Source organism: Triplophysa rosa, linkage group LG3, assembly GCF_024868665.1.
Source record: "Triplophysa rosa linkage group LG3, Trosa_1v2, whole genome shotgun sequence".
NCBI lineage: Eukaryota > Metazoa > Chordata > Actinopteri > Cypriniformes > Nemacheilidae > Triplophysa > Triplophysa rosa.
Window position 1 is genome coordinate 8,903,728 of NC_079892.1, and position 23,097 is coordinate 8,926,824.

The 23,097-nt window shown below is 39.4% G+C and overlaps 3 protein-coding genes across 3 annotated transcripts; all 3 read right to left on the reverse strand.

Moving 5' to 3' along the window:
* Positions 1–43: 43 nt before the first annotated feature.
* On the reverse strand, positions 44–6,235 carry tmem168b (transmembrane protein 168b). The gene is made up of 4 exons (XM_057329543.1): positions 3,903–6,235; positions 2,977–3,119; positions 2,471–2,745; positions 44–2,390 (listed from the first exon to the last, which is right to left on the reverse strand). The coding sequence occupies exons 1-4, from the start codon at positions 5,037–5,039 to the stop codon at positions 1,843–1,845; spliced, it is 2,103 nt and encodes a 700-aa protein (XP_057185526.1). The 5' UTR covers positions 5,040–6,235; the 3' UTR covers positions 44–1,842.
* A 336-nt stretch (positions 6,236–6,571) lies between these two features.
* bmt2 (base methyltransferase of 25S rRNA 2 homolog) lies at positions 6,572–14,359 on the reverse strand. The gene is made up of 5 exons (XM_057329545.1): positions 14,115–14,359; positions 10,701–10,842; positions 9,763–9,891; positions 9,476–9,590; positions 6,572–9,141 (listed from the first exon to the last, which is right to left on the reverse strand). The coding sequence occupies exons 1-5, from the start codon at positions 14,272–14,274 to the stop codon at positions 8,512–8,514; spliced, it is 1,176 nt and encodes a 391-aa protein (XP_057185528.1). The 5' UTR covers positions 14,275–14,359; the 3' UTR covers positions 6,572–8,511.
* A 1,202-nt stretch (positions 14,360–15,561) lies between these two features.
* Positions 15,562–23,015, reverse strand: ppp1r3ab (protein phosphatase 1, regulatory subunit 3Ab). The gene is made up of 4 exons (XM_057330365.1): positions 21,914–23,015; positions 21,599–21,642; positions 21,422–21,510; positions 15,562–19,932 (listed from the first exon to the last, which is right to left on the reverse strand). Exons 1-4 carry the CDS (start codon positions 22,678–22,680, stop codon positions 16,156–16,158), a joined length of 4,677 nt encoding a protein of 1,558 aa, XP_057186348.1. The 5' UTR covers positions 22,681–23,015; the 3' UTR covers positions 15,562–16,155.
* Positions 23,016–23,097: the final 82 nt, after the last annotated feature.

A 23,097-nucleotide genomic window follows, 5' to 3' on the forward strand; every position in this document is an offset into this window, starting at 1 on the left:
TCTGTTGATTTAAATAAGTCTATTTGAATAAAATGCACACATGAAACAAGAACAGGTATTTATTATATTTTCTGTAAACAAAAACAATTCCATACAGAAACTGGCAGTAAAAAAACAAGTTGTTTTATTATTATCATCAAACTCATTCTGATTATGGTTGATTTCACACACACAAACAATCAAGAAATCATCAAAAATTGGTTAATTCCTGTTTTAGGACAATCTAGGATCAGTTAATAAATATTGCATATTTGACTAGGAGTAAATCCCTGCATCTTTTGGTGACGACTAACTTTACACAAGGCACTTCATAAAACACATCCAACAGTATAAACATTAGCTATGCTGGCTTTCTTAAACAAATCTCCACCATTACCATTTAGCAACACAGAATGTTATTAGAATTACTCAAATATAATTCTTGCTTGCTTTGCAAGGTGATATTCAACAGTGTTTGGCAAAATTCAACTGAAATTAAGCACAAAGTAGTGTAATTTATCACAGTTTCTAAGGGCGGTAGAAAATCTTGTCCTTTATAAACAAACAAAATAAACAATAAAAATATAGTTCTCCAATTAACAGATGAGAATGTGTGGCGAGTTAGTGTGAAATGCTTGTACAGAAATATAAGGCCAGGTTTTGTGAAGTAGGCTACAGTTAAGAGGAGGCACACTACAAATGATGCAAAGCTGGTTCGTTTATTATTTAAAGTTGATAAAGCTAACAAGAACAGATCATTAACAGATGATGCTAATAAGTGTTAAATGATAGAAGGACTGAAAAATAAGCAGGTTAAAGCTGTAACAGTTGATTGTGGACGCAAAGCTATAAGACCCATCAGTAACTTATTGTATTTGAATATCTATGTCACCACCCAATAACCCAAAAGAAAAAAATTGCATAAATAAAATATTTTTTGCATTGTTATATTATATTATAACAGTATATTATTAAGTACCGGAATGTATCCAGAGTGTTTTTTTCCCATTATTCTCAATTGTTATTCTCAAATTTTACACCTGGAAAACATGAGTATTACAGTTTTTACTGAGTCTGTGATACAATACCTTTCTATTTAAATCAGAATAAAAGAAGGTCAAGAAATAAAATATTTTACAATTTAAATGATCTTTTCTCATTTTAATGATGCAACACATTTTACGTACCATATAACGGAAATAAATAGGCTGTGCTTAAAGTGATAGTTCACCCAAAAATGAAAATTCGGTCATCATTTACTCGCCCTCATGTCATTTCAAACCTTTATGACTTTCTTTCTTCTGCAGAGCACAAAAGAAGATATTTTAAAGAATGTTGGTAACCGAAAAACGGCAGTACCCATTGACTTGCATTGGTTTTGTGTCCACACAATAGAAGTCAATAGGATACCGCCGTTGTTCGGAAACAACATTCTTCAAAATATCTTCTTTTGTGTTCTGCAGAAGAAAGAAAGCGATTGAGTAAACGATGACAAAATTTTCATTTTGGGTGAACTATCACTTTAATTATCATAAAAATAATTTCACAACGCAAAAAAAAATGTAAGAATAGATTTCATGTTTTTTCCTGGTTTAGAGACTCACCCTTGCTTTCTAAAGTGATGAATTTGCTTAGAGAGCAAATAGACACGCTTGTATTAGTAAGTAGTCCAACTTTCACCTATTCTTACCATCGTAAACACACCTGGAGTGTTCTCATACCTGAGATTTTTATATATCGCTTGGCTGGTCTACACAAGAAATCTGCCGTAGGTGACAGTCACCTAGCCGTGTCCAGAGTCACAACCTCTGCTGTGACCGGCAGCTGCTTACAACATCACCACAGCACAGTCAAAGTGCTGCTCTATGATTTGACCAGCTTGAAACCTTGTCCTGTATCTAGCACCGCAGGAGGGAACCATGTCAGTTTGATCCTTCTGAGCACTCGGACGCAGTAACCGCAAACCCAAAAGAGATTCAGCACACCACACCAATGAGCTAACTGAACTACAGGGTAAGTCAACCGTGGGAAGTAAATCTTCCAGTGCCTGGTGACATCACTTTCGGTGGGGAGGTGGAGCTTGTAGTCACTCCAGTGTCTGGAGACGCCATATACAGCTTGGATGGTCCGGCTGCGCTCGGACCACCGGACGATGCTGTCGGGGTTACAGTTAAAATCGACCCATTGGGAGATGAAGTCGCCGAGCTGAGGTGCATCCCGGAGTTCCAGGTCTGTGGGATTGGACAGCACAGCCCCTTGGACTGCTACGTAAAGCCCTTCGATCCTCTTCACCTCCTTCACCCAAGGCAAAGAGTCCTCAGTGTCGAGAATAATGATGAGGCGGGAGCAAAAGCCAGTGTTTTTTTCCCTCCAGAGCTGCACGATCTCATCTAGACGTAAAACGTCTCCACCTGATTGGATAAAATGAAAGTGAGGCTTTATGATGTCATCCACACACTGTATGTAACTTTCACAGTTCCACTTGTCTTACCTGCCAGAGCCCACTCTCCACTGCGATGGGTGTGGCCACTATAAAAGAGCACGTAGGTGTCATGCCGTGGCCCGTCGGTCGTGTGGGCCTCCATGAATATGCGGAGCTTGGCCTGCAGGGCTTCCAGACTCAAGCCACTGGTGGAGTAGTCACAGCCGTACGCCTCAATCATGTGATGCGAGAAGAAGCGTTGCACGTTGTTGAGCATTCCTGTCGAGCGCGTGTTAAGCTCTTGCACATGCGCCGGGGGCAGCAGGGTGGGCTGCCCATCTGGGCTGAGGGGGAACGTAAGGGTTAAAAGAAATCATTTGAAGTGTAACAGATCTGAGTGGGTTTGCAGGTTTGATACCAGTTATATCGACTGTGCCAATACAGTTTGGTTCACTGCTACAGCATGGTGCTGGCTCATCAAATTTACATACTGCTCCGTAAAAGAATGTCTCTTATGTGCATGAATCTAAATGTAGTCGATGAAAAATAACACGTGCTGTGTTTATTTTCAATACCTGCAATAGTTGGTAGGAATGACCACACCGTAGCCCACACACGTTCCTCCCAGGCTGTTTCCCAGCTCATGAAAGAGGCCGTGGGCAAGCGACTCGAGTGGTAACACCAGCAAAAACAAGGCAATAAACAGACTGCTTGAAGGCTGTAGGGAAAAAAAACAATATTAAGACTTAAAAAAATCAAAGAAAATTACCTACGGTGGCCCCAAAAGTATTTGTAAAGTTTCACCATGTACATTATCAATAATATCAATTCACAAGACCTTAAATTAAATGAATTTAAAGAAATACAGCAAAACATTTGGTTTAGGTCTAGTATCATTTGGTGTAAAAAAATTCTTGATGTTTTTTTAATTTAATTTATTGATGTAGTACATTATGTAGTTTACATATTATGTAACGTCACACACTTTTCCCCAAATACAGTAGTGCCCAAAAGTGATGTCCAACTTATGAAAAAAATTAAAATACTCGATAAATAATATTAAATATTGTATTAAAGATGCATTAAAAATGTTATATATGCATGTTGCATGGGCGTGATTGGCAAAACATTCAACACAACACATGTGAAAGATATAGTATAAAGATAGGAGATTGACTACAAAATATTGCCATAACAGAGGATCAACAAATATGAATAACTAATAAAGCTCTAGTCAACGCATGCTTTATTTCCTGCGAGTACATTTGTATATATATTTAAATATAACCCATATTCCCTGATACACTTCAGTTTGGCTTTTTGCTGAATAATTTCATCCAATCGGTAGTTTAAAGTTTAGTGTTTCGTCCATTTATAAAATGTTGTACCCAGAAGAAAATATTGTACAAATACTATATGTTCCCAGACATCCCTTTTGGCCACTTCTATATGTGCTCCATGAACCACCATAAAAGTGAATTCTTCAATCCACAAACCTTACCTGCCAAGCCAGTGCTCCAAGTATAATGGTTGACACCAGGCTGAACGACACCAGACGTTTTGATATGAGGCAAAAGTGCCGCATGCCCTTCGACGCCATCACCCTGTCTAACTCTCCGGCCTCTGACATGTGTGCCATGCACAGTCTCTGACAGTCACTCAATTTACTGTGGAACCCCCACAGTGTGACCAGAAAAACCAGATGACAGATGATCCAAAAAACAGCTGAAGCTGAGAGACCTGGGATCAACAGGTACCACCGATCCATATCGTTCATCTTCATAGAAGCCACGACCAGAAAGCTCACCTCCACGACAACCATCGGAAGAAGCGACAGGTGCCTCCACAGGCCTCTTCTCACCAGCAGCGGCGACCAGCGCTCGGTGACCGAAAGACCACTGAAGTAGAAGTCCAGAAACGGGTCGCAGACCAGTCGGCTGATGAAGCAGGTCAGCGCGAAGGGGTTGGTGGACACCCCTAAAGCCTCCTGGAAGAAGAATGCCGAGACCGCAGAAAAGCAGCTTAGGTTCAGAAGTGCCAGGAAGGATTTCATCCGCAAGTCCACGATAAGAGCAGCTAAAGAGAGCGTCAGAACTACGAGGCTTATGAATTTGTGTCCAACCAAAGTAAGACTGGCCACAACAAAGCCTGTGAGCTCCAAAGTCTCTCTTGATCTGAGAAGCGCAGGTTGATGTCGAGTGTAACCGCACATTCTTTCAACCAATGCCCATAGGATTCTTATCACCACGCTGACTACCAACATGTAGTTTGCCACCTGCTCCTTCACATCCACCTCTTTGGACGGGATATTGAGGAAGCACAACAAACCCAGCAGGAACCCAAACCACAGATGCAACAGAAAGATGCTGAATCTCTCCTTACCAAAATAGTAGTGGAGAATACTGGCAATCCCAAGAACGAAGAGGCCTAAAATAAATATGACCAGGATAATATTTTCACCTGTCTTCTCCCATTGTACATAAAGTCCCAAGCAAATCGCAACCAGTGAGTTCAGGCTGGACAGGTATCCAAGGTAACGGATGGAGGACCACATGTTGACCCCTCTGTTGGCCTCATCCAGCCAGGTCATGGCAGAGTAAAGCAAGTGACTCAAGCAATATCTGAGCAACCTAAACATCGTTACAAAGGTAAAACTCCAACAATAGCAGTCAGTCAAGGTGCTGAACGTATATGACGTGCGTCATGCGTCACAATAAAAGAAATGTACATAGCCGTTGAGCGCACTGAGGTACGTAGTTGTGTTGTGGCTTTGATATAAAGCATTAAACTGAATCATTTCTCGAGACGACATTTTAGAGCAAAAATCTGATTTAGATGAATAAATAGTTGGCTAGATCCACCTGTTATGAATCGAGTTATTCAAGGTCATGTTATATAAATTCGATGAAACTGGTTGTGTATTCGTTAATCCTCCGAATCGTGTAAAATAATTAACAAAAATAGCAGACAACCGAGTTTTGTTGCGCTGTCAGTCTGGGTTTAGATCAGATGTTTACCGGCTTCAGAAAGTTGACAACTGTGTTATTTATTTTTAGTGTAACGTGGACTAAACCGAGATTAAAAATATCCCAGTAGACATTTTAGTTATCGATTGCAGTCGTTTATGATGAAATCAACAGAAGAGAGGAAAAACAGAGCACAATTTTCCCAAACCATAGCTTTAACTTTCTTCGTTATCCACCATGTTTCCTCATTGATCTGCTGCTACGGAAGGCCGTAAAGGACAAACGGAGCGTTTAGAGTCCCGACAGCTAAACAGGCGGAAAAGAAAATCTTTAATTTAAATCACGTACATTTATGGAAGGAAAAATCTATTGGATTGATGTTTTATATAGTTATTTTGTTTATAAATCTACAGTGGTGTGATGTCCAATGTTCTAAGACCAGACCACATAAAAATCTGTGAAAAAAAATCTGTTAAGGCTGAAAAGCCACCGAAAGATTTGTATAAAATAAACACAAAAATATTTCCTTAGTTCGATATAATACACAGCATGCTCTTTGAAACGAATTCTCACATTCATTCTAGAATAACTATTTTTAGTTGAAAGTTTTATTAAAGCAAAATTGGGACCTGCTAAACATTACTGCCGCGTTCAAGACAATCACAGTTCAAATGTCCTCCGACCTCAATGAGTTCAAAACGATATGTTTTATCTAAACGTATTAATAAAACAAATAAGTTATAATAAAGTAGAGAAAAGTAAAAACAAAGAAGACTTTTGTTTGCTATCGTTTTGACTTGTAAAAATATTTAAAGTGTGTTTTTACGTTTCCACATTAGGTGGTTCCGCGCTCTTTGCTGGAAACCATCTTGCGTGACGTCAGTGATGCGTCTTCCTGAGGTCGGGGTTGATGTCCGTCACATGCAAAGTGCAGAGGTGGGAAATATGTGAAACCCGAGTTGTCTGATTTCTGTTTATGCTTATAAATAAATGGTAAAATATTAGTATAAAATCATGTTTTATTTAATTTCCCAGACTGGTCCTAAGACCCTACTATAGTTATACTGTTGCAAAATCTTAAATCTATAATGCATTATTATCTTACATCACAAATTCATAAATATATAAAATCCATTCTCTAACTTGACTTGCATGTGAGCATATGCAACTTGATTTGGAAAAAAAAGGCAAGAAACCAGCAAAGCAAAGGCAACAAACCTTTATTTATAAAAATGAATGACAATTCTCACAAATGGCCCTATGCTGTGGGAGTCAACATCATAACACTGATAGAGAAAATCAATCATGCAAACAGTGGATAAGAACCAGAGGAAGACAAAAATGTTTGATATGTTGAATGTTTGAACAAATCACCAAGTAAACAGTACAATACAAAGCTTTTATTTTTTTTGGTGTGTTTTTAAAACATCTTTTTATAAATAGAGAGCCATAAAATGCTATTGCTAATGTAATCTTTATAGGGCAGTATTTAGTCATTTAGCCGAGAGCTGGTTAATTTGCTGAGAGTATTGAACTGTGCGTTTGGGAGAAAGATTACTTTACTATGACATGACAATCAGTAGAAAATCAGTCTTTACCATCACAAAGGCAAAAATACAATTTGGCTTTGAAGGCACCTTGATACATCTTGAAATCTCATGATTTCCATCGATTCTATCAAATCACTCCAGACATGTTTTTGGCACCCCTAAAACACCTTTAAAGTGCTTAACACCAAAACTCACATAGATACTTCAACACAATCCAAATGTAGGACACTTCACACACGTTTTTAGATTTAAGAAACCATCACAGTATCTTCTGTCATTCAGGTTTACCAGCATCCACTTGAATACAAAACAGTGCCTCAATGAAACTGCCAGTTTATTGTGATATTGGAGATTTTCTGATCATTTATAATTGATAATGTATTGCTTTTCTAATGAAGTGCTTCTGCTGATGTCAAGTATCAATATCTTGCTAACCCTATAAGGTGTTGCACTGAACATGTGCAAATTATGTGCTTGGACAGTTCATATAGTGTTTTTAAGAACCTAGAGTGAATTAAAAGCTGTAAGTTCTGCAGCGCCGTACGTAGGAGAATAAAATTTACGGTGATAAATAAATAACAACACTTGATTGTATCTGTGAAAATCCAACCAACTAACTATTTGTTGGGATACTTTTCAACCTCAGTCCCTTGAAATGCTATATTTTGGAATTGAAAGCTTAAATTACGTATTGAATAAATCAATGAGATATACCCTAACCAGTTACATCATAAACGAAGGAAGAAAGACTTAGGTTTAAAGAGTAAACAATTCTTCTACTCAATAAAGTCACATTTTGGTCAAATGCAGAGATATCGAACCATACTACTGACAAGTAACTTTATAGGAGTCTACTCTACAGTCATCGGTTATAATAGCGGATAAAATGAAAACGAAGGCAATTCGTCACTCACAGCTAAGTGTTCACGTCTTTTGATCACAAAATTCGAAACATATTGCCACGAAGTAAATGAAAAGCACGCATGCAATCTGAGCACCTTCAAGATTGTTTGTTCTCAAAAGCTACGACTACTTTGCGATGTAGGAACCAAGCGATAAATCCACATTCACAGTTACAATGTCACATTACCAAACCAACACGACGTACCTAAGTTCTTAAAATGCTACAAATATCACTAATGAAGGCAATTGTCGAAAACTTTCGGATGAAGCCTCTCTCTGAAATGTCCAGTTGAAACTTGCTCAGAATCAAACCATTAAAAAAATGAAGTGAGCCTCAATGCAACCCGTCACGTCAGCCAAAAGAAAGCGTGTTTTGACACCAACGATGACATGACTCACGCTAATCAAAATGCTTTGACAATTCTTATCCAGTGGACAGTCGTGACATGACAACAGCCCAGTTTTCTTCAACCTGAGATCACGCAGCTGTTTCTGTTTGAAAACCGTTTTGTAAAACCTTTGCCAATTGATGCCCTTCTGTTCAAGATCTCTCGCACGCTCTTAAAAATCAACACGTCCTCATTCACTCTGTGCAAACTTATTTGCTGCTTCGAAAGGGGTGGAGCACAGCAGCGGAACAATTTGGCAGCGACAGTAGGGTTTTAAATGTTATGAGGGGCAGTAAACAAGTTCAGCTCTGCAGCAAAATGGGGTCTTCCAGCTCATGGAAAGGTGCCGAGCTGCTCTGGCTCTCGCCCGAGTCCGAATCGTACGGCGTGTCTGGTAATTCCGCAAAGCTGCATGCCAATTGGTCTTCCTCGAAGTCGGAGCGCGGGGGTTCGTACGCATCCGTGAACCCATCCTCGTTGACAGTGTGAAAGTCCTGTGGGATGTAGAGCATCTCGGGGTAGTTGCGACTGACCAGGTCGCTGCTGGTGGTGGCCGAGACCTTGCGGAAAGCGATGAGGTGCATGTGGGAGAATTTGACGTACTTGTAGCGCTTGAAGCCCAGCGACTCGACTGCGACTCGCCAGCTGCGCATCATGAGGGCGTGGCGGCCCTGGTGGGAAGAGTCGGGGGTGATGATGAGCAGGAGGCCATTCAGGGTCAAAAGTTCATGTGCTTTCTTGCAGCAGAGCCAGCGCTGGTAGGGCGAAGGGAAGTAGGACAGAAGCAGGGAGAAGACCACCACGTGAAAAAGCTGGGCGGGCAGAGCTTCGATGGGGCCGCGCAGCTGATGCAGGAAGGTGTCCAGGGCGTCGCTGGCCAGCTGCAAAGGCTGTTGCAGCTGCAGGTTGAGAAAGTCGCATTTGTAGACGCTCTGTAGTGATGGGAAAAATATATTTAACAATACATTTGACAAAACAATGGACCTTAGATTAGCATAATGTCTTACTGCAATGGGTTATACTGTTGTGTCCCTTGATGTCCATTATTTAGCCACCAAAACATTTACTACTTATTGTTTTTTTTTGTTTTTTTTGCTCATTTTAATATTGTTCAGTCAAAATTAAAGACATTAAGTAATGGGGAAGGAGAGAGACCTGACCTGAAGTCGGTACTTGCTTAAATAGGCTGTAATTGTATTTCTTCAATCTAAATGTAGTAACTACCCTGGTTAACATCTACAGCATCATCTAACTAAAAAAACAAACCTCTACAGCTGGCACAATATCGATACCGACGGTAAGAAACTCGTCAAACTTCAGAAAAGGGTTAAAACAGCTTCCCACATCCAACAGTCGTATCCTACCAAGCTGGAATGATGAGCTGTTAACAAAAACATACTTTTATTAAATATACTGTATACTAAAGATACAAATTAACACTATATAGTCAGTAAACTAGTCAAATGTGCCCAAGCCACTCCCACAACCAAAATACAAAAAGTTTGAAGATCAGCAATAATTATACATGGATAAACAAAGTCATGCTAGAGCACCTTGGAGAAGAGAATTGTGGTAGATTGTTCACAGATGTGTTATTTCCAGCGGCCGCGTGTCTAGCGGACTTCTCATCCTTCTCCAGCGCTCGCCGCATCCCTCCATTCTGAAAGTACTCCTGACAAACACTGTGAAAAGACAGCGCATACTCTTTTATCCAAAGTCACTGATATTGCACTCAAGCTATACTTGTGTATTAGTATGGGCAAGACCTCAGGGTTGCTAGCGCCAGACTATTATCAGTTATACCCTGTCCACACTAATACTAATTTAGTTTGAAAACGCATCGTTTTCTCTCCGTTTTGGCCTCGAGTCCACACTGAGACGGCGTTTTTGTCAACGAAAACAGAGCTTTACGAAAAACGCACTCGAAAGTGCATACATTTGAAAACGCCGTTTTTGCATTGTAGTGTGGCTGTGGATGAGGGAAACGGCAGGGTTTAAAAACGACAACACATTTCTTCGTCATGTAACGCAGTTGTTTCGGCTGCTCTCCTGTTTGATAGCATTAATGTCAGTTCATGCATACTTTAGATCGCATTTTAGTAGACGGAATATTTAATTACTCGCAATTATTGTTTGGCAGCGGAGCGCGAGTTAAGTTCCACTTTGCTTTTGCAGCTTTACAGTCTTGTGTTACCTGCAGCAAAATCTCTAAGTTACCTCATTGTCCGTCCATTTAAAAAAACTGTCTTTGCTCCAGATTGCCGCGACATAAGGCAGAAAGTAAATAAACCCCTGACAGAAATGACAGAATGCTGACGTGTCTTAGGTTTTACTCATGCGCAGTACTTAAGCGTTTTCAGACGTTTCAGGGTGGATGTGCAGCGTTTGGGAAACACTTGAAAACGCTAGTGTGGACGAAGAGCGTTTTGAAAACGAAAACTCCATTTTCAATTGATAAAAAACACTTGTGCAGACAACCTCTAAGTTATACCTTCGGCACCACTCGATGCGTCCCTCTCCCTCGCATTTGCTCGCCCAGTGGTTGTCGGCGAGGCTCCTCATGGCCGTGGCATACTCGCTAAGGGTCTTCTCGTCTTCACAGTGCTCACGCCATATTTTCTCGAAATCTCCCACTGCAGCCAATGAGACAAAAAAAATGAGTCACCTGTGAAGATTAATTACTTCATACAGCATTTAATGAACTACGTCATAAAGACTTAATAACATGGATATTAACTGCTGGCTCTGTTGTGGCCAGTGGTTCAGATTGTTAACCACGTTGGTGTGCATGAATATGTTTATTCAGGAGTCAAAGGTCATTTGGTTGCAAATCAAGTTTTTCTGTAAACCTACTTTGAGACAATGTGTAAGTATGGGATTACTTTTGTGTCAATAAAAATGAACAAAAATATACAATGAGAAAGAAAAAAAACACTTTGATAATGAAAACAATAAACTCAATTGCATGAATGTGACATGATTTTCAAATAAACTGCTATTTTTCGTAACAATTTTCTAAGTTTCGTTTTTGCAAATAATAGTTTTGAATTCGTTGCTAGATTTTTCATTTGCGCTTTTCGAGTTTTCGTTTACGCTTCTCAAGTTTTCATTCACCTTTCTGGCACAAATCTCACGTCTGGGCGGGATTTATGGCCACTTTACTCTCATTGGTTAGTGAGATTTGGATTGACAGCTCCCTGACCAGGAAGTTGATACTGAAGACAGTGGAGCGGATTAGAGAGCAATCTGCTTGCGGTTTTCTGTATTGTATTGTTTTAGTGTTTGTACTTAAATTACTTTCTTGTTTTGTTAGTATATTAGCAGGGTTGCCAACTTTCATGCACTTAAAAGTGGGACACGCTTCCAGGCTCTATGACGCCATAACAACAAGCCAACGTCGAGTAAAGACAGGATAGATAGCCATATTCACATGCAACTATTCGTGGGTTTAGAGGCCGTCAAGACAGCAGACAGTCTATAATTTATAATTACAATGATATCAGGAAAACGAGATGCCTAGTGAGTTTTGAGGAGATATACAATAAAGTGTTATGCTTCCAGTTCATATTTATAATTCATAGATTATAATCGTGGTGGCATTTTATGTATAATTTCTATCTTTAAATGTTTGTTTATATTTTAAGAAATCTCTCTTCTGCTTTTCTTTAACCTGTTTTATGTAGGTGTGTAAATACATAATGAAATTGTTGTTTGCAAGAGGCAGACTAAATTAATAAAATATTATAAAGGCCTCTAATTGTGTCACCTTATGAATTTGTTTTGTTCAGTATCGACTTCCTTGTCAGGGAGCTATCAATCAAAAACTCACTAGCCAATCAGCGTAAAGTGGCCACGAGTCCCGCCTACACGTGAGATTTGTGCCAGAAAGGCGAACGAAAACTTGGAAAGTGCAAATGAAAAACCTAGCAGCGAAATCGAAACTACTATTTGCAAAAACAAACTTAGAAAATTGTTAAGAAAAATTGCAGTTTATTTGAAAATCATGTCACATTCTTGCAATTCAGTTTATTCTTTTCATTATCAAAGTGTTTTTTTCTTTCTCATTGTATATTTTTGTTCGTTTTTTTAAAGTTTGCGTTCATTTTTATTGACACAAAAGTAATCCCATATGTAAGTGCTATTCAAACAACATGACTTTCATTACATTTTTTTAATAAAGGTTTTACCTGGATTAATCATAAAACGTTATTAAAACCACTTTAATGCAAGTCCATGAAAGCTATACTTTATGCAAATTGCTGTAATGCAATAATTTGATCATAGCTGTTGCCTCCAAAATGAAAATTGAAAACTTGTTAGGTACTGTAGATAACCTCAGCGACACGTTTTGCAGAATGAGCAGAACTTGCAACAGCAAAGGTCGAAACGTTATAGAAAATCAGAGCATACAAATAAAAAACACATGATCAACAAACAAAGTGGAGTTTCAACACAGCAACTCTTGAGCCATTCTTACTGCTGTGTTGATCCCTAAAGAGTGAGAAATGTAACATACTTTCTGAAGCTCATGTGCATAATTCCCTTAACGCTGTAGGCGTCCGTGTCTCCAACAACTTGCAGAAGACTGTCCGTTTTCCTTAACAAAACTGAAATCTCCAAGCTCAAAACTACCGTATCATCAATGTATTTGTGCTGATTCACAAACAGTTCTAAAATTTGCTGATCACGCCAGTGACACCAGTAGGCAACCGCAAAAAATCCTTAGACGTCTACCCTAAAGGACTCCTTTAGAGGCAAGACTGACAAAAAAAAGTGAGCTGTCCCATGACCGAGTGGAAAAAACTGGGCTTATCAGATTTACAGAGAATAAGGCAAGAAGAGAAGAGGCTGTGGTGCTGATATACACATGAATACAGCTTCACAAACCAAATAGACTAGATCACGCCTTCCTTATTAACCCATCACGGGGTTTAGAGAATAGATTGCTGTGTGTGGGATTTAAAATGCTGCTGGAAGAAAAATTTAATAGAAATGCTCTGTTACACAATGTTTACCTCAAGCCAAGTATAGAACTGAACACTTAAACAAACGTAAAACACAGCGTTTTGTTATTTTTGGCTTCTAAATACAAACCAAGACCAAAAATATTACATCTTTAATGCTAGGCTTTAAAGGGAACACACTAACGAAAGGTCAGCTGTTGTAATAAAGATTAGGCAACAAAAAAAAATCCACATTTACGCCACTTAAAACTAGCCTGACCTATTGTCACGCACAATTTGCTTTTGTTTTTGTCTCATTTTTCTTAATTTATCCGTTTGTACAGTAACTTGTCTTGTTAAATAGACACATTTTGTCATTGATAATTGCATGTTACATTTGCAACCTTCAACCACAAAGTATCTGATCACACAATTGACTATAATGGATCCTGTATGTATTGAATCATTACATAAGATACATTCTGCAGTTAATGGATAAACAATTCTCAATAAAGACCAATTAGAGTGAGCCAGACTAATAAAGTATTGATGGATGGATATTAATAGGCGCTTTAAGCGTTTCAAACAAAGCCATTAGATCCATAAAGAGCAAAACAGGAACAAATGAATCGCGCTAGACAGGCTTGCTGACGAGGCTGTAATCTCGAGCTGTACAGTATTTTTTTAGACATCATAAGCGCTTTTGGGGCATCATCTGCCCCAAATAATGCTGTCTGGGTAACAGGCTTAAAGACACCCACAGGGACAGACATTAACAGTTCACTGCTTTCCAAAACGAATCATGCATGACATCTGTACATGTCGTGTCAATATTACAAATAACAGCGTGTTTGCTCTCAATTTGTATCGATGCATTGGAACAGCTCATAAACGTACGCATCTCTGATCAGGCCAGACTACAGAAATGAATCCAGGCTAGGCCAAGGAGCACAATGGCATACCTTCAATGTATTTCTTGCGGAGTTTCCGGTGGACGCTCTTCACCACTCCCGACAGCTTCTCCTGCTCATGCTTTCTGGCCTGCACCTCCTTTGGGACGGAGCCGGGATGGTACGGGGAGTAATAATCGGGATCTGTCTCAGCGCTGTTCCGCAGGTCCATAGTACAGCGCTGAGTCTACCGGCGCACCGGCTCCGTCCCTCAGCACGCACGTACGTTCGCACGCACGCACGCACGGCAACAACAAGCAACCTGATTGCGCATCTCCGGCGCTCGTGCCGGAAGTGAAGCGGCCAATCAGTGAAGGCGAAACAAGAAACGCCTCTTGATTAGGTTTATATTACGAATTTTAATTACGCTGCATTATCTTTAATTTGATAAGAAGTTAAATAATTATTAGTATCGTGGTTGTTGTTGTGAATAAAAATGCCACAATATTAAAAAAGTTTTTCTTTTATTTATTTAAATTAAAAAGTTTATTTTTCAACATAGACGCATAGACCTACTTAACGGGCCTTTTTTACTTACGAAAATTAATATTTTTAAAGCACACAAACCTACTGTTATATTATCCCAAGTAAGGCATGTCTTTCTAATACTTGTTCGTGAGTAGAACCACGCGCTCTGTCATTGAATGCTGTGTTTGGCGAGAACAAGATGCGTCACTTTAAGTGCGACTGGTTAAAAGTGTTATGAACCTTTTACCATCGTTACAACATGCTACACAGATTGCCGTATTTATTTTGTAATAATGTAAAGTTTGAAATGTAAAGTCTCTCACAGGTCATATTTGGTTAGGTTTTCAATTTAGCAAATGTAATTAATACTGACGTTAGTAAGCAACTTATCTTTGCACAAGGGCATGTTGGTGCAGACTGCAGAGGCTATGCAAAATGTCAACAGGAAGTGGCATCATTGAACCATGAAGCCTAACAATTTTGCCAGCATCACCATAGTGACTACAATGTATAAAATCTTGATAATGCAAGGTTAGTGCAAAACATACCATCATCAAAAACATAACATCCTTCGGAGGACAGAACAGCCAAAAAATACTCCCAGTGTCATTGTTTCCCTTGAAGCTGGAAATGTCATCATCCATGCTATTTCAAATGAGTGATAATATCATAATAGGTCTCTGCAGACTGCTCACTGAAGCCAAAAGACAATCTTTTTAATGGCAATATAAACCAGAATATACAGTCACTCGTCTAGCTATGCTAAACAAATAGGTAATATTTTAAAGAGGAAATGTGTAATTTTTCCCCACATTGAATCAGCAATTGCGGGGAAAAAAATGTTTCCAAAAAGGTTTTGCCTGCTATTGGTCGGATAAGCAGATAGGTTAGAATAAGATGCATTGAACTGTTCATAGAAAAAAAGAGTCTATTTGAGGAGATCTGTGGTCAGGTTTATTTCTGTTAACTGCATCTAATGACCTCTATCACGATCTCTATGTTCATAGAAAGCAAGTTCTGTGAATGATGTCCAACAAGAATAGATGAGATAAAGAGGACTTGAAATAATAACAGGTGCATAATATTGAATTACAAAAAGAAAATACTCTGTTTATTGGACAGAACAAACCTACAGACATCAAACAGAGACTAGCTCATATATCCTTTTTAATTATTACAAATTTCAACATTTTGTTACTTTTATTAACTAAGCATGATATGGTTTAATTGTTTGTAAGGAGACCATACTACTTAGTGAATTAAAACAAGCATAGATTTTTTTATTAAGATAATATAATACCATTTTATAATAGTAATAACTAATATAAAGTGTCTTTATTATAAACGCGTATGGCCCTCTACGGGAAAAAGTGTAAAATAATTGCAACAAATATATAGAGTGCTCCTATTATAGCAACTCCACATTGTGTTCATACATATCACAAGGCCAATATTCTTTGCTATAAATATAAATAGTGAGATAAAAAGCCTGTAATCCATCACTGTATACAACATAATGTACAGATGCGTTTCCATACTTTCTGCTAGGCAGATGGGTCAATTATCTCAAAATGAAAACAAACTACTACAGTTGTCTTTCACCTCTCCGAGAGCCTTTCACTGGTTCTTGCTCTGGTTGTTTGAACAGCCAATACACCGTAAGCAGATATAAGGCAAAACATGCTGCAAAGTCGTAATAATATGCTACCACGAAAAACAGTATCAGCAGAAAACTGTACCCAACGACTCTTGACATGTTATCGTAAGAGAGAAATTCTTTCCACCACAAAACATTACACCCAATGACATGTTCATTTCCCTCCACAAGACTCTGTATAGCTCTTTCCAGCTCGGTGATGTCCTCAGTATTTGATGCTTTCTCCAGGGAACTGTTTGGCTGGTCCTCATCCACTGACTCGGATATTGAAGGCATGGTTAATGACATAGATCTCCCTCTGCTAACCGAGGGTCTTTTGCCATAGTTTACATTCGCCAAACCGTCTCTGAATACTGACTGTTGTGAATTCCTCAGGCAGGTGAGGTACAGCTCCATCTCATCGTCGACCAGGGATTCTGTGGAGGTGTTGTCCTCAACATCCTTCTCAGCATCTGTAGAGTCTTTTGACTGGCATTCCATGTTTTCCTGCATATTCTCATCATTGGGTTTACACTTGTTCTGTAGTTTTTCACTTTCACAGCACACAGTCAATTCTTTGTCAATGAATTCTAGATGGTCCCAATCATTCCTCATACCGTGGATACTTGCACTGAGTGCATCGCCACCACTTTTTGTTGATTCATTCCAGAATGTATCAGTTTCCTTATCTGCTGCCTCCTCACCGCTGGAGTCCTCATCTCCACTACGGCTTTGTTCTGTGGACTGGTGCTCTTCTGCAATGTCTAACTCAATTGAACTGTGATTTAATGATTCAGAATTACTTTTAATAATAAACAGCTTTGGTTGCTGTTCTATAGTTTGCAGATGAACTGAATATGCCTGCTGATTCACTGAATCTGACTGCTGATTCTCTGGATCCGACTGCTGACTCTCTGGATCTGACTGCTGATTCTCTGGATCCGACTGCTGATTCTCTAAATCTGATTGTCGATTTACTGAATCTGATTGTCGATTTACTGAATTTGCCTGCTGATTTACTAAATCTGCCTGCTGATTCTCTAAATCTGACTTCTGATTCTCTGGATCTGACTGCTGATTCTCTGGATCTGACTGCTGATTCTCTGAGTCTGAATGTTGATTTACTGAATCTTCCTGCTGATTCTCTAAATCTGATCGTTCATTCATTGATTCTGACTGCTGATTCTCTAAATCTGACTGCTGATTCTCTAAATCTGACTGCTGATTCACTGAATCTGACTGCTGATTCACTGAATCTGATGGTTGATTTACTGAATCTGATTGTCGATTTACTGAATCTGACTGCTGATTTACTAAATCTGATTGCTGATTCTCAGAATCTAACTGCGGATTCTCAGAATCTAACTGCTGATTGTCTGGATCTGACTGCTGATTCTTTGGATCTGACTGCTGATTCTCTGGATCTGACTGCTGATTCTCTGGATCTGACTGCTGATTCACTGAATCTGATTGTTGATTTACTAAATCTGATTGTTTATTTACTGAATCTGACTGCTGATTCTCTAAATCTGACTGCTGATTCTCTGAATGTGATTGTTCATTCACTGAATCTGATTGTTGATTTACAGAATCTGATTGCTGATTCTCTAAATCTGACTGCTGATTCTCTGAATGTGATTGTTCATTCACTGACTCTGATTGTTGATTTACAGAATCTGATTGCTGATTCACTGAATCTGAGGCTTGAGTCACTGCATATGATTTCTGATTCACTAAATCTGATTGCTGATTCTCTGAATCTGATTGTTGATTTACTGAATCTGACTGTTGATTCTCTGAATTTGATTGTTCATTCACGGAATCTGACTGCTGATTAACGGAGTCTGATTCTTCATTTACTCTGTATGATTGCTGATTTACTGAATTTGATGGTTGAACAACTGCATATGATTGTTGATTAAAATCTGATTGCTGATTCTGTTTGTTCTCCATTTCCACAGTGCCCATATTAATGTCCTCTTCATCATCTATGTATTTTAACTCATCCACAATGTTCCATATTCCTCCTCCTATTTCTTCTTCTTTTGCACTTTCTTGTTCTTCTTTCTGTTCTTGGTTTACTTCCTGATTCTCTATCTGAATTGCTTGATTTCCCTTTTCTTCCTCAACCAGGTCCTCTAAAATATGACATTCTTTTTCATACTTTTTAACTAATTTCCCATTTTGTATATTTTCAATCTCTTCAATCATTGTTGTATTGTCATATTCTCCATAAAAATCATTTGTGTCATCAGTAATGTTGAAGGTCTGAGGCTGTGAAGAAAAAGCCACAGTCATTTGTTCGTTACTCTCATTTATTTGGTAGCTCTCCACAGCTTTAGAACACTCTGATTCTGGAAGATTAAATATTTCATTGTTCAATCTCATCTCAGAGCAATCAGAACCTGACTGATCATCAGATGAATCGAAGCTATTGCTTGAGGTCTGAAACATTTTGGGGCCTTCTGAAGATTGGGGAAGATTGTAAGTATTCTCAGTTTGCACTAAAGGCATGGCGGAGAGATTTGAAATCTCAGTAGATCTTTCTGAAATGACACTTTTGGGTAATTCTACTTGGTTTGGGTTCAAAATGGATGTAATTTGTTGTTGGGTTTGAGTTGGGAAAGAATTAAAAGCATTTTGTGGCACCATAAAACTAGTATTCCTAGGATTTTGGCTTTCTTTGGGAAACTGGTTGCTTATATTCAGAGGCAGGTTGTTCCCAATTACATTAGTTTGTAAAGATATAGTCTCAACTTTAGTTTGGCTTTGGTTATTTGTAGGGTCTGTTGAGTGCTCTTTGATACAACTATGAGAAGATACTGCCCCCTGAACATCTTTATTTCTATATGGATCAGAAAGAGATTTTTTAGTTTCCTTCTTTGTGTTTGCTGGGTTCTGTTCTGTTGATTCACCATCATGTTGTGTCTGTTTTGTAGATACACATGACTCTAGCCCAATTTCTGTGTTTTGTCTCATGGGTGGTTGATCGCTCTCAGGGGGCGTGATTGCTCTTGGACTCCCGTCATTCAATTCCTTAAATGTCCTCTCAGATTGGATATTTTTAAAAACCTGATGATAAAGCGGAGCGATAATGGTCCCAAACGCATAGTTCTGGGAAAATAACTGTGGCACTGAGTGGTTAGTATTTAAACTCACGTTTTCTCTATGTGCTGGTTTCTCTTTACTAGTATTCTCCTCTTTATCCATTTTACACCTAATTCGTTGTTTAGCATCCTGCTCAAAGTCCTCCCATGCTTTCTCAACATCTTTGCCAGTAGACAAGTCATGTTGATGTCCCAGTACAGGCGGATTGAATGAAACTAGTTGGTCACTGAGGTCATCTGTTTCATCCAGGTATGAATCTGTCTGTGCTGTGGATGGATTTGTCTCAGAGTGGATCACGGCATCTTGCACATGTTGCTCTAGATCTTGCTGCTTGAATGTGACAGTACGTGTGGAATCTTCTTCGAGGCACTCATCTGGTGCGGGTGATATTTGGTTGCATGTTGGTAGTCCAGGAGGTGTTTGTTGTGAAAGGCTGCATGATCCCTTCGCCGGTACTGATGCATGTTCCTGCACTCTGGTTTCAGCTGTGACCTCACTTTCTGTTGTCTTGGTCCAATGTTTCTTCTCCTCTTCTCTCCGAGCAAAGTGCTCCTTGACTTTTGCTAACCGCGCTGCCTTTCGTCTGTTCCTTTGACTACGGTTTCTGCTAATTTCCTCCTGTTGTAAAAGTTAAATGACAGAAATTAGTTAGTGGAATATAAGATTGACTGACTTAAACTGGTTGAAACTGTTATTTTCTAATGCAATCAAATTTATACCAGGCACATCAAGGTCCGCTCAGTAGCAGTTTGGGTCCTACGGCGCCACGGACAGTTAACATATGCGCACTGTTGCTACGTTCAGACGTCAATGAGTGAAGAGAGCCGAGACAGACAGCGCGCAGACAGATGTAACTGTCAGTGACTGAAAAACAATGTCCTTTTCAAAAGTTAGAAAAGTTGACGCTGAAAACCATGTTTTCCGAGATTAATTTATTCTTCCTGCATCGACATGCACAAGGCCGGTTTGTCTCATTTGCTCGGAGTCTGTTGCGGTTATCAAAAGTGGAAACTTTAAACGTCATTATGAAACTAGACGTAGACACTTTGAAGAAACTTACCCGCAGCAGTCCGAGGTAAGGACACGGGAAATATATTAGCTCAAAGCCCAGTAGGAGCGATCTACTCGGGTCGTCCCTCATTCACTTACCGTCCAACAACGAGCATATGAATGTTCCCTAAGAATACAGTGGATCTTAGGAAAACATAACAAGCCCTTTACTGATGGGAAAAAAGTAAAAAAGTGCATGGAGTCTGCGTGTGAAACACTTTTAGAAGGAAAATAAAGACATGAACTAAAAGAAAATATTAAACAAACCCCCCTTTCGGCTGCAACAGCCACCAGAAGAGCTGAAATGTTATCAGAGGATGTTCAGTCACAACTTGATGCTGCTATTTGTTAATCTCAGTTCAGCAGAAAACAACACTTTAGTTTTCTTTTAAAGTTGTTGTTCCGTTATCACATAAAATGTTAGTCTTATTTCTTTCGATCAGCCGTGACGTGACTCGGGACGATCAGCCGTGACGTGACTCGGGACAATCAGCCGTGACGTGACTCGGGACGATCAGCCGTGACGTGACTCGGGACGATCAGCCGTGACGTGACGTGACTCTGGGAGATCAGCCGAGACGTGACGTGACTCTGGGAGATCCGACCACGAGAAAACAGGCAAGGCACAAAACTAGACTGAGACTAGGACTAGGAAAATAAACAATGGCCAACAAACAGGCTCCGTAGTGTAGCTGCGTGAAGACAGCGATGCTGCTAACAATACTGGGCAGTCTGTAATGGTTTGAGTGTAGTTTATGTAGTTTGTGTGATTGGTTTCAGGTGAGCTTGTGATTAGTGCACTGGAGCATGGGAAATGTAGTCCAGGGTGACATGTAACAGTTTGTGTAGTGTGAGAGTCAATGTAATCGGAAAGGGCGACCTCTGTTGGCAATCGGACGGAAGGCCACGGACTGGATTCGTGACAAAGATATAGTAATTGCATAACAAAAATAGATATATTTAAGTGTTTTCACATCCTCTTTCTCGATATATTTTATACCAGAAATTAATTCAACACATTTATTTTATGGCGGATTGTTCTTTTATGGCAACTCACCAATAATTCTTTGCTTTCCTTTTGAAGCTCCTCAGCATTAGTATTTTGGGGTTCAGGGCCAGTGGCCTGTCCAGAATTTAGATTTATATCTGAAAAAACATTAAATTTATTATATATAAACATCAGAAAATTATATTTTTAAATCTAGTTGTAAGAAATTTTCAAAAGGTAATTTACCTGGAAATTCCATATTATTTGTTGTCAAAGCAGAGACATTTGAGCTGAGAAATGACAAACATGATTTGTGACTACTCAGAATTGGAAAAAAAAATATGTAAAAAAAAAATATTTTGCTGATATTTTTAATACATGTATTAGAATGTCACTCACTTAAATAGTTGATTATTTTAAAATAAGTGTTTTCTAAAGTAAAATTATGTGACTATTACACAAAAACAAATTAAGTGTAATATATATAAAAACATGTAATATATACTGTATATATATAGGAAAAAGTAAAAAATTAGGTGTTAATTTTATGTGACCTCTGACCTTGATCCTCTCAGACAGCTTTTTCTTCTGTTTTCACTCTCATTTTGAGGTTTCTCCTTTGTCTTTTCACGACAATACATAGCAAAGTTGTTTCCATTATTGTTGGCCCAAAAGGTGCCCAAAGACGTTTCGTATCTTAAACAGAAGTCAACCCTCGCACCCTCCTCTCCAAATGGAGGTACCAGCGTGAGCTTGAAAGAGAAACAATCCATCTCCCCATCGTGCGATCCGGGAACATATTCAGCCAACAGATCGAAATGACTTCTCCACAAATCCAAAGAAATACGTACATAGACCATCTTATCGAAACACAGGTTCAACACACGGATGACTCCTCGAAGGGTCGTGGTCCCGGGAAGCAGCTCCAGATTCTCCAGTTCTATCTTTTTCTCAAGAACCAGCATTTCAAGCTCCAGTCCGGTCTGTGGGAGAACGAAGAGAGGAACCATGAAGTACTCCTTCGCTTCATTCAAGTGGCACTCCAGAGGGTCCGGCAGTACAGTTACAGCCCAGGCGTCAAATTGTTTCACAGAGACGAGATTCAAACCAAAGGTGTCGGCAAAGGACACTCTCCGGCTGCTGGAAGGGGGAGGCTGGGAGTCGTCGGAGGACGCTGAACTTCGTCGCCTCGGTACGGGAGAAGATTTAGGCCTGATTCCTTCACGACCCAGAGCCTCGTCATCCTCGTCCCAGAGGCAGGGTGATGGTAAGTCCAGCAGATTGGAGTTGGCCCCAGTGGGGCTGCCCAGAGCTCCCACAGACTCCATCAGGCAATGTGTGTCAGAGTAAGAGGAACCCAGCTGGTCAGCCAGCAACTGACAAGCTGTGACTTAACATATGGAATCAGATTACATGTGACATTGTAGGAAAAAGCCAGCGCTATATTTAGGGCAGAAACAACTTGAGCTATGCCGTCCCAGTGCAGGGGAGCCATGTAAAAATACTTTAGAGGCACACTTCAAACATCATAACACTGTTATGAGAACACAGACCTGGCCAATCTGTCATCCTGGCATCCATCTGTCGTTCACCCTTAATGTTTAAAGTTGTTTCTAGTTAGTGTTTATGAAAAACACAGTGACTTTCATGTAAAGGCTCTGGTTAATTAGTAGTTATTTTGTTTTAAATGTGTTGTAAATTTTTCAGTTTTTAATTTCTTAGTTCTTTATCTTTTGTATTTTGTT